General features: G+C 41.5%; 1 protein-coding gene across 1 annotated transcript; it reads left to right on the top strand.

The window, feature by feature from the left end:
• Positions 1 to 7,038: 7,038 nt before the first annotated feature.
• On the top strand, positions 7,039 to 16,064 carry SDE2 (spliceosome associated SDE2). The gene is made up of 7 exons (XM_075413090.1): positions 7,039 to 7,179; positions 8,009 to 8,126; positions 10,292 to 10,403; positions 10,919 to 11,088; positions 11,858 to 11,969; positions 12,595 to 13,003; positions 15,332 to 16,064. The coding sequence occupies exons 1-7, from the start codon at positions 7,066 to 7,068 to the stop codon at positions 15,545 to 15,547; spliced, it is 1,251 nt and encodes a 416-aa protein (XP_075269205.1). The 5' UTR covers positions 7,039 to 7,065; the 3' UTR covers positions 15,548 to 16,064.
• Positions 16,065 to 16,830: the final 766 nt, after the last annotated feature.

The raw sequence follows: 16,830 nt of genomic DNA, 5'->3' as shown, positions 1-16,830 counted from the left end.
CATTCCTTAAACACCATACTAACAATTTAATTTCAATTGCATAGGTGCAAAAAGATGTCGTATAAACAGAATGGCAAACTATTCCAATATCAAGCCAACAAAAAGCTACACACATCTGTAATATTGTAATGTCAGTATTCTGCAATTTGAACTTACTGTATAAAACAGAAAACCCCCAAGCATTTTCCCTAAAAATTATTTGTATGAATTCTTTTAAAGAGAAACAAATAAAAACATGCATCCATTATTTTTCATTTGTAGGTCCTCTTTAAGCTAGCAAAACATTTCCCTACACACGAAGATAAATATTAATATTACAAGAATGTTGGCTGAACATAAGCGGGGCTTACAATGATCCAGTCAAAAGGAAACCACGTCAAACTCAGCACCCAGAGAATAAGGCCTCTCTACACTGCAGACTGGATCTTTTAACTTTAGACATTTCTCACTCAAGCCAATGGAGCTTTGAAAATTTACACTAGCTGAGGATCTGACTCATAACATTTTATCAAGGGACGAACAAATCAGTGACATGATCTGCTTTAAACAGGATTTCTGAACACCCACAACATGCCACAGACTGCTAACCACGTGTTATCTCTCTTGAACATAACCCAAAATGAGGGTTTACCCGCTTGAGATGCTCCGCTTTAAATTTCTGTCTTTTTAGACCTGTCCCGTGTGCTCTCCCTTTTGTTGCTGTCCTCCTTTTCTTCTTCAGTTTCTTTGCAGAACCTCCCCAGGTAAACCGAAAGCAAGCAGAAGTGGGTGGGGTCATGTAATTTGGGAGCTCCTCCCAACTACTGGAAACGCAACTTCAGTTTTAGCCAGGAACACTTCCAAATCAACTTTCAACTCAGTTGAAAAACAAATGAAGATACCTGATCTTTTGTGTTTTGTTTTTTTTTTTTTTCTTCCCCCTACAGCTGAACATTTCAAGAAGAGTACAACTTACTTCAGTCTAGGAGCTTCAAATTATTGCAGACGGTGTCACAATTGGAAGAAAAGCTCACACTGCAAGGGCATGCAACATTGACTCTCTCCTGTTTTTTTAAAACTTGAAGGCATAGCGGTCTGGCAGATAACAGAGATCTACCATGTATATAATACACATCTCATACCGTATGCTCACACTTAGCTTTGGATTTTTGCGAAGTTGCCAAACATTCAGATACCAATCAAGAAACTAGAATCCAGTCCTTACACAGAGATGAAGCAATTCAGCACAGTGTCTCTGCAAGCTATAATTAAAAGCAGTTAGCTTTGTTACAGGGAGAGCAAAAGTAAAGAAGCAGAGACCTATTTTCGGTATTGTTTTCCTATAAAACATACTGTACATTACAACTAACCCATTCACCGCTCTCCAGCTGTATTCAGCTAAAATTAATCAGAACAGACCAAATCTAAGCGCTAAGGCTAGCAAATTCAGAGGAGACACAAGGTTAAGGAGATCTTAGAATCTGACGTATTAACATCTACAGTATTGCCTGGTTGTCTAGTAGGCCAATTAACATCAAATTATTATATAGGGCCTAATTATTATTAGGGCCTACAGGAAGGATGGAGAGGGACTTTTCACAAGGGTGTGTAGTGATAGGACAAGGGGGAATGGCTGTAAACTAAAAGAGGGCAGATTTAGATTAGATATAAGGTAGAAATTCTTCATCATGAGGGTGGTGAGGCACTGGCACAGGTTGCCCACAGAAGCTGTGGATGCCCCCTCCCTGGAAGTGTTCAAGGCCAGGTTGGATGGAGCTCTGAGCAACCTGGTCTAGTGGAAGATGCTCATGGCAGGGGGGTTGGAACTAGGTGATCTTTAAGGTCCCTTCCAACCCTTAACATTCTATGATTCTATGATTCCTGCCAAATTTAAAATTATTATTAACACTAACAAGGTCAACTGTGCTGATGATACATACGGCCAAACACAATGGGGCCTTCGTTTCTCGGGTTCAACACCTACATAAGCTCAGAGAAGTACGTTCCTTCCCTGAAAGGACTCACAGTTTAAACATCCTTGCATAGGATGGAGACAAAGACACCACGCACAACAAAGGGACTAATGTGAGGGCAAAACCAGTTTTGCAGCTATTTTTAAATCTTGATTATGTCTAAGTATCTGCATTATTGCCGACTGTGAGCTATAAGAAGAATAAAATACAGTTATTCACCACAGACTTGTTAGGAGAATGCTATCTAGGCATTTGCCGTGAGACAGTAAGTATACTCAACAGCAGCTATGGTACTAATACAAGAGTAATATAAGTAATGTAACATTTGTATTTCTCGCTAACCTGCTCCCAACCCAGTATCAGGTAACTGTCTCTACCCATTGTGCTGATGACACAGAAACTGAAGCAGGTGACTACTGACATTTGGCAGGAAGCTGCACTTGCAAATATCGACTTAGATTCATTACGGTTAATCACATTTTTGTCAAACAGTATGACATCATAGTATCTGAAGTAAAAAACGTTCCCTCATGTCATAGAGCATCTGAATTACTGTCCTAAGAACATGCACACAAAGGTTTCTTTTAATCTTGTCTTGATCCTCCATGCAAAAGTAATACGAAAGTGTGTAACATACTTAAATCTTGCAAATACATTATCTGCAACTTACACTTTGGGATACCACTAAAATGTAAAAGAAAACACATTCAGATGAGCCAGTCTCCATATGTACAATAGCACGTGACTGACTGTCTAGCAGAAGGAAAACCCACTCTTAAAAAACGCGTTTTCAAATTCTTGAAGTGATTTCGGTGGACAAAATTTACCTTTGTTAATATCTCCACACACTTAGAATATTCTAAAAGGAACGTACACATTTGTTTCATATCTTACGTGATATCTTTCATCCTTCCCCTCGACTATGTCTGGGAACATTTTTAGAAGTGAGAAACATTGAATTCTTATCAGAGCAACGTTTGACCCATCCTTTGTTAATCTGGGTACCTTGTGAACAACTGGTTTTGTGTTCTTCACTCCCACAGGCATCTTTCACAGGCAGATTAGAAGTCAAGGGCCAATGAGTACCTTGCTTTTCTCTCAGTACAGTCCTGCATAACATGATCTTGGTCTTGACAGCCGTTATTAAGCACTATAAAGCATTGCTACTACTATTAACATAGAATATACTGAAGGGAACAATAAGGATGAATGAATGAATTGCATTATGACGGTTACACGTCTGATAGTTCTGGATAGAGATATTGAAAAAACTCTGTTCCACGTTAAATCAAGTAATAGATTTTAAGCAGAAAATAGTCTAGTCTAACACACTGCGTGTTATAGGCCACAGAACCACACTCAATAACTCAGGCATCACATGCAAGGATATCAGAATAAGAAAAGGATGGGTAGTCTCATCTCTTCAATTATGTCAAGATTGCAGAAAGTTTTAAATTCTGGTCTTGGTTCCACCGACTTCAGAAAGTAGTACAACCAGTTTGCCTGAGCGTCACTATTTAAAAAGTCACAGTACTTGCTTATCCCACCAGGACACTGTCAGGTTTAATTAATTACATCTGTAAAATCCTTTCTAAATGAAAAGTGGCAAGCGTGATTTATTAATTAAGTCTAAAAAGCCACTGCAGAATCAGAGACTGATCATTGTTTTATCAAGAGAATAACATTTCTAATAAAATACATTTCAAATGGGAAATTATAGTAACAGCCTTTTTCACTTATTTAGAATTTTTTTGTGAGGAGCAAAGCAATAGACTTTTGATGAGTTCTAGGAATAGAAGTGTAATCAAGAACAAAAGATACAGGAACACTTGCCCACTGACATTAATGAGGACCCATCTGAACGGCATTGCATAAATCACGAGAATGGGGACTGTATACCTAGCACTGCTGTAGGACCAAGCTGCAAGAAAACTGCTCCTCTGCCTAAAAATGCAACACTTGCTTGCAGCCGGACTACGTGCAAGGATCTGTGCAAGTCACCTAGACATATCCAACCAGAACCAGAGAGTATGGCAGTAACAGCCCAAAACTACCTGTAATGTGGCAATGTATGATCAACATAGGGCCTGGTTTATGTCAGTATGACTCCACTGCTGTCAGCTCTCATGCTTACAGGTGTATCACAGCTCCAGCACGTATCTGCGGGCAGAATCCAGGTGTCAGAGTTATGAATGACAGCAGTCATTGATGCACACCTCCTCTTGGGGTACAGTGGGCCCTCTTTTTCCGTTCTTTTTGCCCTACAATAGCAGCTGTGTTAGCTAAGGTACTCCTCACTGGGAAATTATAATTCAGTCAGTGCTCACTAGGGCCAGGAATCCATCAGCACAGATGCAAGAGTAGTTCGAAACGTTCAGAAAGGATGCGGATCAAGCAACATGTGAATTACACTGATTCAGCACATGCACTGGACAGTCCTGTGGCCCAACTCCTTCCTGGACAACTCCGCCTATTCTTTGGCCTGTACTGGCAAGCTCCACACCCTCAGCACCAGTAGCCGGAGTTTCAGAGGAGGAAATGAATCATGCCTTCAGAATGCAACTGAAATCCCACAGATCTAAGAAAATAGTTGTTCATCTGCATATGTATATGTGCATACCTTGTATATTGCCAATTACATTTCAATCCGATACCTTATATGAATAAAAATATCCCAAATCTAATGGGATTTAACATTAGGTGGCATTCCAAAGATACGGCCGGTGATTATAACTGAAACAAGCAGTACCACATGACTTCAAATAGAAAGTCGACTGAACTTGGGCCCGATCCAGCACAAAATAACCACAGCTTTTCCAGGCTACACAGACATCAGGTTTGAATGGTTGCACTGCAGCAACATAGCACTTACTTCGGAAATATTAACTTGTTATAGAAAGGCAGTCAGGGATTATCTAGACTGGGGAAAAAAACTTTGCAAAAATATTTTTGCTAAAATTAATACAGCGTAAGAAAGAACAGGCGAAATCTGATTTGTGAGTTGGCCAGGACAAGCCCATAGGAAGACCGCCTTAATTCAATTACTACTAATGTGTTTACATTTGTGTGGGAAGTCCCAGATTCTGGGTCATGACACCTCTCTGCCTCTTTGTTTCCCAGCTTCCTCCTTTTTTACCACACCGTCTTAAGGCGGCCAGGCATGGGAGCTACCGATCCATGTTCACACAGGCCCGACCAAGCAGCACGGCTCTTCCGCAAGCAAAAAGGGTGGGACAGCCACAGCACCAAATCTTCTGGAACAGCCAAGCAGCTCAGACACAACCCCCATCTTTTTAAAGCAGCGTTGATGCTTAAGACCTGAATTCAGCCACAGGCTCTGACACAGGCACCAATCTCACTTGCTGACAGGGGATTTTCAGGGTGCCAGGTGCCCCTCTGGCAGAGGAGCTCCCCTTGGGCGGGGGCAGAGCTGAAGTGGGCAGATTACACCGTGAGCAACAGCCCTTGCCCACGCAGTTACTAAACAAAACAGCACTGCAGGTAACGTCGTTATTTGGAAACAGGGTGACAGGTGCGTTGTGCTGCAGATCTGGGGGCAGCCCAAGCATGTTTGCAACAGTTCTCACCAGAGACAGCTGGCAGCGACCTGCCTTCACAACTCCTGTAGCTGGATGGTTATGTTGAAGATATGGAGAAGATTTGAAGCCACCAGAGAATGCAATAGTTATACCGGCTGGATCACCTTCATACCTTGGTATGCGTCCTTTCCTGGAGAGGTAGAGGCACGCCATTTTCTTCTAACCACTCCTTCAGTCTCCTGCTTACGGGTAGCTACCACATGTCATGAAGCGCTGAGTGTGGCCTCCTGCTCCAGCTCAACTTTCACCTTGATTTGAAAACATTTGATCTGACTATGTAACCAAATCTGCCTCAAATGTCAGAGTTGGGGGCCTCTCCCCATCCACACGCTAAAATGAGGAGTAAGCAGGACAAAGACGCCATAGGCATAGAGTCCATCGTTCTGCAAGTCCTTACATGAAATTTGCACCATATTTGATTGGACATTTAACGGCTGCACATTTCCATTACATCCCTTACACCTGCAGTGCTTTGCAATGGCAGCACTGCCCCTTCCCAGCTGCCTGAGGCGGTACGAGCATTTCCATTCTCACGCTGCTGCAGCCACCGCTACTAAAACAGCGGAGCAGACGAGCACGTTGGGAGCCACAGTCCATTCTGCCTGCTGTTACATCCTCACAGAGTCGATGTGACAGGTCATAAAAAGCCTTTACAACCTGGTAGCCTGCACACAGCGCTCTGAATTAGAATGGTAGAGCTCTCTTGCGTAGAAAAAAGAGCAGAAACTGCTTCCCAGGATGGCTTCTGATAGCACTTACACCAGTTATGGGGACGTTTCTTTGAGTAGGAGGCTCCAGACGAACAGCGCTCAGGGCCATTTCCTAGAAATAAGGGTATCAGGACAGCGCACATAAGACCCAGTGTGGTATGATGGGATCTGTTCCCTGCTAGGCAAGTGTGCCACATTCAAGTGTCTTCATTCCCAAAGACTCACCGCTAAAAATACCTGGGATTCTCATTTAACCTCGAGTGTCCCTGCCCGTGGCAGGCGGGTGGGAACGAGATGACCTTTTCAGGTCCCTTCCAACCCAAACCTTTCCATGGTTCTACACCTAAAAATAATAAACTGGCTCCCTGAAAGGACTGAAACATCAGATCGACCCCCGAAATATCAAAAAATACAGCTCGCCTTAAGCCCAGTTGGAGCCTCCGGCACCTGAAAAACACAACAAAACAAAAAAAAAACAAGAAATGCGGCAACTAGGAAGTCTTTTTTAACTTCAATTAAGGGAAAACCAGTTAACAGCAATTAGCAGCCCGGTCAAAACACCTGAGGAGAGGGGTAGAGACTTCGCACGCCATCGCTAAGCCTGAGGGAACCCCGTCGGGCCGGCAGCGGGGCTGAGGGGGGAGGGGCCGCTCCCTCAGCGGCCCCTCCCCCCTCAGCCCCGCTGCCGGCCCGCCATTTTGTCGCCTCTCGTGAGCCCTCTCCCCCTCCTCCTTACGTCACCTGACCCCGCCCCGCCGCCGTCACAGGCGCACGCGCGGCGGCCGTTGGCGGCGGCGAGGAGCGATGGCGCTGCTGGTGAGGGACCCGCTGGCTTCGCGGGCCCGGCCCTGGCCGCTGCCCCCCCCCGGCGGCGATGGCTCGGTGCGCGGCCTCCTCCGCCATCGCGCTCGGGAGCTGGTGAGTGAGGGGAGGCCGGGGGAAAGGGGGGAACCGGGCGCGGCGTCCCCTCAGGCCTCGGGAGCGGGGTGGGTGAGGGCGCCTGGTTCCCGGTGCCGGGTTCCTGGTGCCGGCTCGCGGGCCGCGTGTCTGCCCTCACCCCTTCGGCGGGGCTGTCGCGGCTGCGGGCGCGCTTCTCCTCGCTGTTGTCGCTGAGCCGGTGGAGTTTTTAGAAGAGCCCGACAATCTGCTATATATATGACTTTAAACTAAAAGAGGGTGGGTTTAGATTGGATATAAGGAAGAAACTCCTCACTGTGAGGGTGGTGAGACGCTGGCACAGGTTGCCCAGAGAAGCTGTGGCTGTCCCCTCCCTGGAAGTGTTCAAGACCAGGTTGGATGGGGCTTTGAGCACCCTGGTCTAGAGGAAGGTGTCCCTGCCCATGGCAGGGGGATTGGAACTAGTGATCTGTAAGGTTCCTGCCAACCCCACCCATTCTATAATATTTTATATATGTAAGGAAGAGACCAATCTTAAACTCTTTACAGTCCAAAAAAGTGGGGTTTGTTTGCGTTTCTTTAATAGCATTTGAACACTCATTGTAAATTTTCTATAGCACAGCTTTTCCCCATTCGTGTTTGCAAGCTGATTTGGACCGTGCTTAGTCGTTGAGTAAACGGGAATTAAAACAAGCATCATAGAGAATGTTTATGCTTTCAAGGTGGTCTGATTTTTATTCTCCTCTGTTCCTGAAGGAAGGAAGGAAGGAAGCATTATTCCTTAACGATTTACTTTGTCAAAGTTTCATTTTCAGTTAGTCATATGACTCAATTTTGATGTTTTTTTTAGAATATTCCTGAAGAAAGCTTGTATGTGAAATGTAATGGACGGCTGGTTAATGATGAAGACATTTTGCAGAATGGAGCCGTTTATAGTCTGGAGCCAAGACTTTGTGGTGGAAAAGGAGGTTTGTTTCTTAACTGCTTTTTATCGATTAGATTCTTAGGTTAAAAAATTTTTGTTATACCTTAGTCTATACTGACAGCCGCAGCCCTAATCTATTAGCACATCTCTTGTAATGTGGATGACTGATATCATATCTCTGAGCTGAAACCAAAGTCTACCTGCAAAGCTGAGAATTGACCAGGGAAGCTGCAGTTCAGCTGACAGCTTTGGTGGCATAGCTCTTCTTTGCTTCCCTAATCAGCTTAGCTCTGCTAGTAGATATCTGTAATATGCATCAAAGTGACTTCAGAGTTGAAATTGTGTTTAAAAGCACCTGGCTTCTTAGGCTCCTAAGTGTCATTCATGATCACTTAGGACAAATATTCCAGGTTCAAATAGTCAGTGATTTGAGTATGTTATATGACTTAATTGATTTTGTCTTCTCTAGTTTGATAAGACATAAATGCCAAGATCTGTAGTGGCCTAAGAACTAAAGAATTCAATCTAAGCTAGACACCTTGTGTTGACAATATATTTTCACTGTATTACGGAAGATTTATATTAATCATATAAACTGATACAGCCACTGACAATGTGGGCATTCCCTAAAATGGAACATAATGGGTGAAGCGAGTTTAGCGGAGTATTTGAGTGTAATTGGAGTCGCTATGTTTGCTTTTTGAATCCACTTCTCAGGATTTTCTAGCTGCTGAGCTAAAATGGTGAAAAATTGTGCAGCCTTGCATCAGACTGCAGCTCAGCTTACTTTGCCACCTTCTGTTTTAGACAGAACTGGAAATAAATATGGTTGCTATAGGTTATGAGGTTTTGTGGTTTCTTGAAGTGCCCTAAACGTGGTGCATGTGGTGTAAGTTCATAGTATAGGCTGCTTCTTCCTCACCTTTTGTCCGTCAGCTTCAGTTATCCTGGAATGACACAAGATAAGCATTCTGTGATTCACTCTGTTACTGATGCGCCCTTGAGGTCAGTTTAATATTGTTCTGTAATGATTTTGTCTGCTTTCTGAAGTGTTGCTTTTGTTTTGACTTTATAACTTAAAAGCGTGGTAAAAACAGGCAAACAAACAGAGGTCAGAACCTTTGAAATTTAACTGCGTGATCTCAAGGGAATGCAGATCATCCAGGCTTAGTAAAGAGCTGAGGATTTTATTATCAGACCTAATTCAGCACCTGCGACCTTAGTGAATGCATTACTGTTGATTTTTGGGAGCATGCCTGGCGAGGTGTAGCATCTAGGTCTGCATTCTTCAGAATTCAGTAGCGTATTTCATAAGCTACAGAAATTCTCACCAATGGCAGCAATTGGTTTTATTAGCTGAACGCAACACTTTTTCTGCCTCATGATACAGTAGGCTGTCTTGATTGGCTACTGTTTGATCCTCAAAGGTGCTTTTGGGGCACTGAAAAGTAACCATTTGTTTAGCTTTTAGTTAAAAAATAGTGCTTGCCACTTTCAAATTGCTTGAAGAGTTATATTAATATTAATACACATTGTGTTTCTTTGAGGTAGTTTAACAAGTGTCTTTCTCCAGCTGGAGAAAACACAAAGTGGGACCAAGTGAGAGAAAGTAGCAGTCTTGCGTATGAGTGATGAGTGGCTGAGGAGTGTGTAGAGATCTGTTTTGGGGGAGCTCTCCAGCGTAACATTGTACGTTACGATCATCTTGATGAAGTGGCTAAGGCTGTCTCCTAAAAAAGATGTTTTATTTTTCGTTAGATTTTTAAAAGGGGATTTAAGATTCATGGGGGCTAGAGGGGCTTAAGAGGAGGTATGTCCTGGCTAAATTAGAAAGGACCCAAAATGTTATTTTGAGACAAAAAAGGTTTCAAACCATTTTGCTCGGGGAGTCCAAAAACAGGCTTTCATGTTAGAAGTGGTATGCAGGTTCTAGCAAATGTGGAGTCCATATGGTATGATATCAGGAGCACAAAAATGAGATGAGTGGTAAATGCTGGATACCTTTTTTTCATTTAGCGTTGCAGAATTTCACCAATGACAACTCTCTAACATGTTGCAACTTTCAGCTTGCCATTTATTTCACATGCATTGAGGGAGAGAAAGGTGTTGAATTCACTGTATTCTTTTTCCATAATTAATTCTTTTGTTGTGTACTAGCTCATCTCCATTTGTTTCTGTTTAGCTAATTCATAATGACTTTTTTCTCAGGGTTTGGATCTATGCTGCGAGCACTTGGTGCTCAGATTGAAAAGACAACAAACAGAGAGGCTTGCCGAGATCTCAGTGGAAGGAGACTTCGAGATGTCAATCATGAGAGAGCGTAAGGCATTTTCTTAGAAGCTGGAATTGTAAAATAAACTGACTACATAATTCCCTGCTAACGAGAGAGGTCAAATGGCAGGCTTTTGTAGCAATGAAACTTAATTTTGAATACTAAAAAGAGCGAAAGTGAAATCCTAAGCACAGATTGGAAGCCAACAGGATTCTGACTATAATTATATTACTGCAACATAGATTGTACTACAGCCTGCTTCTGAGAGCCTGTTCTGCACCTCTTAGATTTCTCGTATGGAATTCTCACAGTTCTCTCTGAAGCTGCAAGACCATGATATTGGGGATATGTGACCTTACTGCTGCTTCCAAAATAAGCTTTCTTCTCTGTAGCAGAATCTCTATACATTCCTTGAGTAATTCCCTTAAGTGTTGTTAGTCGTCTTTTGCCATTGTCTTCCATCCTAGCAGGTGGTAGAAGCATTCAGTAATTGCAAAGCAACAAACTGATATTACATTAAATGCTGGAAACAGTCTCATTTTTTATGGTTCTGTCACCTGCAGGATGGCTGAATGGGTGAAGCAGCAAGCAGAACGGGAAGCAGAAAAGCAGCAAAGGCGCTTGGAAAGGCTGCAGCGGAAACTTGCGGAGCCAAAGCACTTTTTCGTAAATCCAGAGTACCAGCAGCAGTGTCATGAAATGGCTGAGCGACTAGAAGATTCAGTCCTTAAAGGTATTGCAGTTTAACCGCGCTTTCTCTCCTCAAAAAATAAAGCAAACTAAAAGCCCTAGAGCCTTGATCCAGTATGAAAATGTAAAAATAGAATAAAATTTGAAAAAAAACCCCACCCCACCTCAAAACCAACTTGCTGTCAATAACTCTTTCAACTGAATGAAATTTTAAATTCCAGTAAAATTTGTTGGAATTCATTTTTCCTTGTTTGGCTACTGCTTCTCTTCAGTTGCGTTGAACAATTAACATGGATGCTTCACATAGATGCTTTATCTTGCTGCGCTACAGTGTCATTTCGTAATAAAAGCAAAATTCCTTGAAGGTACTGTTGCTAGTTCAGCTGTAAGAATTACATAATCATTTTCAGTGAAAAGATAATGTATAAACAGGTCTTAAGTAAAAAGCAGAAATTTAATCCAGCTACAAAATACCTTGTTTCACTTACTGTTCTTTGTAGTTATTTTATTTATTCATGGATTGTTTTCTTCCTGGCAGCTTGACAGTAAAACTCGAGGGTGAATGGGATGTAGAACCTGAGAATTCAGTTCAGGAATCCATTTTTAATTGACTCTGTGCATTAGTAAAGCAGTATGGAAAGCTTTTGCTGCTGCTAAGTTTATTTTGAAGCTTGGAGTCCATGTAAAAGTGCACGAATAGTGATTGTTTTCAGTTGGTGTTTTAAGTTGCATCTGAAATATAAAGATAAGTAGAATTTACAACGTACATGAGTTGTGTACTGATGATGTAGACTGTTAACTTTGTTTTGAAGGATTGCAGGCCACTTCAAGCAAAATGGTGTCACCAGAGAGTGGCAATAGTCGGAAGCGTCCAGGTGAATCTGGAAAGAATGGAACAAAATCTCGAAAAAGAAAATGTTTTTGGTAAGCATTATGACTGTCTTTGTACTTAATACTCAAGTATTAAGCCTTGAACAGGATGACAGGTTAGGTACATACAAGTAAGCAATATCTTATCTGAAATGTAGACTTAAATAGTAAAATTAAATTGAATTGATTAAATCAGAGAACTGAAAGTAAATGTTGCTGTGTTCATATCATTTTGTCCCAGCTGGAGCAGACAAACTTTATTTGCAAAAATAGGCACTCTTTCCACCCCTTCCTTCTGATATGGTTATATTCTGCTACCTCCTATTGTCCTTTTCTTCATTAATGAAATAAACTTAATAAGTTTAAAAAAAAAAAAAGACATCCTGGCATTTTTCACCTAATATAATATAAATGAGAAGCCTTAATGATTCCAGAGGTGTTTGGAGTAGCAATAGGTAGCACACATTTCTGTATTGGGAATGCTGTAAAGAGATACTTGTTTTGGAGGGATTTTGAGTCCTGTTCAATATTGGCAGCTCCTCCATTTACTAAACTATACTAAATAGCTGCTAGAGCAGTTCACTGTAGCTCTCTGAAGTGAGTTTTGGAAAGAGAAGTGTGATAATGAAAAGAAGTGAAAATAGATGAATATTTATTTGTAATGTACTGCTTATGCCAGGCTGGGATTGGAAGGATTGGATGATCGCGACAGTTCGGATTGTGAGGATGACAGTGAAGATAACTCCCCTCATGCATCTGGCGGAAGTTGTCCCCCAAGCAGCAGATGTAATGAAAGCGCTGGGAACTCGAATGAATGTTCAAGCAGCTCTCTGGATTCGGTAGGGGATAGTCCAGCTACCAGTGCAACTGAGAAACCAGTGGAGCAGCCAGAAGGTACTGGAAGAGATCTGCAAGCAGAGGCACACGCAGGTGGGCAAGCTGAAATTCCAGCTGAAGAAAACAGCAAAATGACAAAGCCCTTGAAGGAAGAGGCTCAAGAAAAGAATGAGGTAACCCAACCTCTGAAGGAAGAGGAGCAAGAAAATGTTTCTTCTAAGGCACAGGAAACGAACCAGTTACAGAGCACAGTAAGTAAGAAGCAGTACAAAATGTGGTACACCGTCTTCTTCAGCTGCTTTTACTCAAATCACTTTTCCCTTTGCGGCTCACAGAAGAAGGGAGGGATTTGTATCGTATGACTTCAATGCATTAGATGTGCGTGCTTGAATTAGAATCGCAGTCTCCCTAAGAAGCTAATAGAATCTTCAGGGTTTGATTCAGAGCACAAAAAATCCCAAGGTTAAAAGGAGAAACAGCTTAACTTAAGATGCATGATACGGCTTGTGAAAATGGAATGTTAGCAAGTTAACAAACTGCAGCCAAAGGCGGCTTGTGGTTGACAGTGTCTCCATGGAGAGAGTTGAACTGTAGTATGGTAGCATCATCTTGAGCGATGCTAAGTAGAGTGGGTCAAGGAAGAACTGTAGAAGATTAAGATTTTAATAGTCTGCAGTTTCTACTAAGATGCACTTGCCCTTGGCTGTCTAGTATTGTCTTTCCCGAGATCCTTGTTTCTCTTTGTTTTTTTTTTGTTGTGTTTTTTTTTCTTTTTTTCACCTAACTAATATTTGGAAATAAAAGGTGCCAATACTTGTGCTTGATTGCTCCTTGCATAATATTGCTATTAAAAATTTTTAGGAGTAATGAATCTAGGCTTATTCTAGCAATAAACCAAAATGTGGCACTTTTCTTTGGGCTAGGGAGTTGCTTGGATTTTCTACCCTTTTTCAACTTGAGCAGAAAGTATACCATCAGCTGCCACTGCCGATGACTGAATTCTGATAAGTAAAAGTTTAATAGACTTAAATGGAAAGAAGACCAAGGATGTAATCTGATAAATTGGAACTTTGTCATCTACTGTACTGTTAGAGCTGGCAAATTTTAAACAGGATGTTTACCATTCTTCACTGTTTACCTTTTGCTTATTATTTGCGAGACTCTATTCCTAGAACAGGAAACTCCACCAATGCTGTGGAATATTGTTATTGCAGGTGGAAATATTTTTATAGTGGTCCTTGATGGATTTTTTTTTTTTTTTAAAGTAGGATGAGAATAATGAGGCAACCAGTCTTTTTTTGTATGTTTAGCAGGGCAAAGGTTCTAATTCTGCTAGCGTTAATTGTTTTTTGCTGAGTTCATAATGGAGCGGTCTCATTCCCACTGCTGGTGTTACTTGCTCTGAAGTCTCTGTGATAACTCCGTAAGACTATTATGTGCATTAAGCATTGAATGAAATGGGCTTAGATTTTTGTGTCCTGCTTAGTGTTAGTTGTTAGTGTGTTAGTAAACTCCAACATTTGAATTATCCAATCTCTGCCATGTTCTTTTGTGGACAAGACCCGGGGCTTGGACTAGACAATCTACAGAGGTCCCCTTCACCCTCGATTATTCTGCAAATAAACAAATTTCCTTTTAAGATGACATTTTAATCCATTTTCTTGTGGTAGGATGAGATGTGAACTTCAGAACTTGCTCTTTTGTTAATCTTACTAAAAAGAGGGATGCTTTTGTATTTATTTCTATAATTACAGTGTAACTGCATTAGGAATAACTCTTCATCTTCCTTCCTGCTACTGCTGGGGGCATACTGGTTATATTCTACATCTGGCTAAAAAGGGGCTGTTAGCTTTGCCATGCCTCTAGAAGCCAAGGTTAAGCTACTGAACTGCTAGGTGAGATGGCGGGCTGTTGTTTTTAATTCCGTTTTCTTGGGAGTACTTAACTTCCCTGGGGATAAAAACAGTGTCAACTGTTTTGTCTCCAGAAGAATAGGATGAAGTACTGCCACTTACTTTTTTGCTTTTTTGGCGTTCCTGTATTGCAAGTAGAATGTGTTAATTCTAGTGGAATAATTTTAAAAGCTCAGTAGTGTTTGTCATTTAAAATGACCAGAGCTTCTGTCTTGGAGGCTGTGTACATTGCAAGCCTAAGCACATCTGCAGCTTGTCTGGACATGTTAGAGCGAGCCTTTAACTAGCTAGCAGAGGCACTGCGAGGAGTAGAATTGTAGCAGCACAGTTGGATGCCAAGTACAAAGCTCACCTGAGCATTTGCCCCACTCTTGGGTGTGTTATCTCTGCTAAGATTTGCGTGTTTTACGACGAGGCTGCTCGCTAGCTTCAGTTTGCACATGATGAAGTAATACTTTGCCTGCGTAGCATAAGTACCGCTAACAGTGAGAATATCCAGCATAATACATATGGAGGCACTGCTCAACTTTATTAAGTAATTAGGAGTTTGAGATAATCCTAATTGAAATTTCTTCTTTAAAACGAAACGTTCTGTCTAGATGTGTTCCTCCACCCCAATAAGGAAGAAAATAGAAATAGTCTGATGGGATGTTTTTTTCTTTACAGGAGGTGGAACCAATAGACCTACTGGCATTCAACTCTGCTGCTGAAATGGAAGCCTTGGGATTGGATAAACTGAAGATGCAACTGATGTCTTTAGGATTGAAATGTGGAGGCACTTTGAAGGAAAGAGCAGCAAGGCTTTTTTCAGTGAGAGGTCTGTCTAGAGACCAGATCGATCCTGCCTTGTTTGCAAAGCCCTCTAAAGGGAAAAAAAAGTAATTTAAAAAAAAAATCATTTTGTATCCACGTGCTTTTAAATTTTTCTTATTCTGTTGTCATTCTGTACTGCCACATACAGTTCTTTGGTATCCCTGGATAGCTTTTGTTTCTGTTCTTAATGAAGTTCAATTGACGTGATGGAGTAAGTTGCTGGATAGCGAGTTAGTTATGTGTCCAATATGTTCAATATTAAAGGAGCGAAACTACTATCTTTTGACAAGCTTGACAAATGGTTGTAACAAGTCTTAATGCAACAGGTAGAACAAACTTTCTGTATGTGGAAAGAAATAACCTGAATGTTTTCTGGAAAATGGTTGTATGACACTGTCATCACCTGTTTTTAAGAAAAACGGCAATCCTTTCTTAGCTTTATATTGAATCTCTTTTAATGTGTATTCCAGTTAGGACAGTTACAACTGTCAAATGAGAAGCATTGAACTTATGATCCAGGCTTAAAAGCTGAAGTTTCTTTAAATAAAGAGAACATTTTTATATGGATGAGGTCAGTATAAATAAATACGCTGTTCTGTGAGTTTCTGTGGGATGTTAGGTATCAGTATGATACAAATTACTAATGCGTGTAAGTATTTCTTTTAGAACTTAAATAGGGGTATTTATTTATTTTGCTCTGGAAAAGTATCCGAGTGAGGAAAAAGAGATCCTTAAGAAATTAAAAAGAATAAAGGACGCTTGCTGGCTGCTGAAGCTTAGTAAGATACAGAGTGATCATCTGAAGCTGAGTGGGAAATTATGATGTGTCTTTTAAATCTTTTCCTACGGTAAAAAGAATGGAATCGTCTCCCAAGGACTTAAATTATCTGCCATGGTGGTGCTTTACCCTAGAGCAGTATCTGCCATCTTGGTGCTGGGAGTTACCCTGTGAGGTGGTAAGGGCCCCTTGCTGGCAGGGCAGCATGCTCGCGTGGCTGCGGGTGCAGTTGCCACTTCTCTCGTTTGAGAGACTTCAGTGTTTAGTTCAGTGTCTGACATTTCAGATTTTACCACCATATGCTGGAGTATCTTATACTTACGATCTGCTTATCAGATTTTCTTGTAGACGCTTGAAACATAAAAAATGATCTCTCTCCTGTTCTGACATACAAACGGGTGTGTTTATCTGTTTTAAAGCTTGGCTCATAAAGTTTACTGGTAGGAAGTAGGCTTCAAATGCTAGGAAGTCAGTTCACTTGTGTAGTATTTAGTGTTTCTGACACGAGCAGTTTGTATCTGATACTTCAGTCAGTTTTGCAATCTTACGACCTCTCTCCTCAGAAGCCATTTCG

The sequence above is a fragment of the Opisthocomus hoazin genome, chromosome 2, assembly GCF_030867145.1.
Source record: "Opisthocomus hoazin isolate bOpiHoa1 chromosome 2, bOpiHoa1.hap1, whole genome shotgun sequence".
NCBI lineage: Eukaryota > Metazoa > Chordata > Aves > Opisthocomiformes > Opisthocomidae > Opisthocomus > Opisthocomus hoazin.
This window is presented reverse-complemented; position numbering and strand designations above follow the sequence as displayed.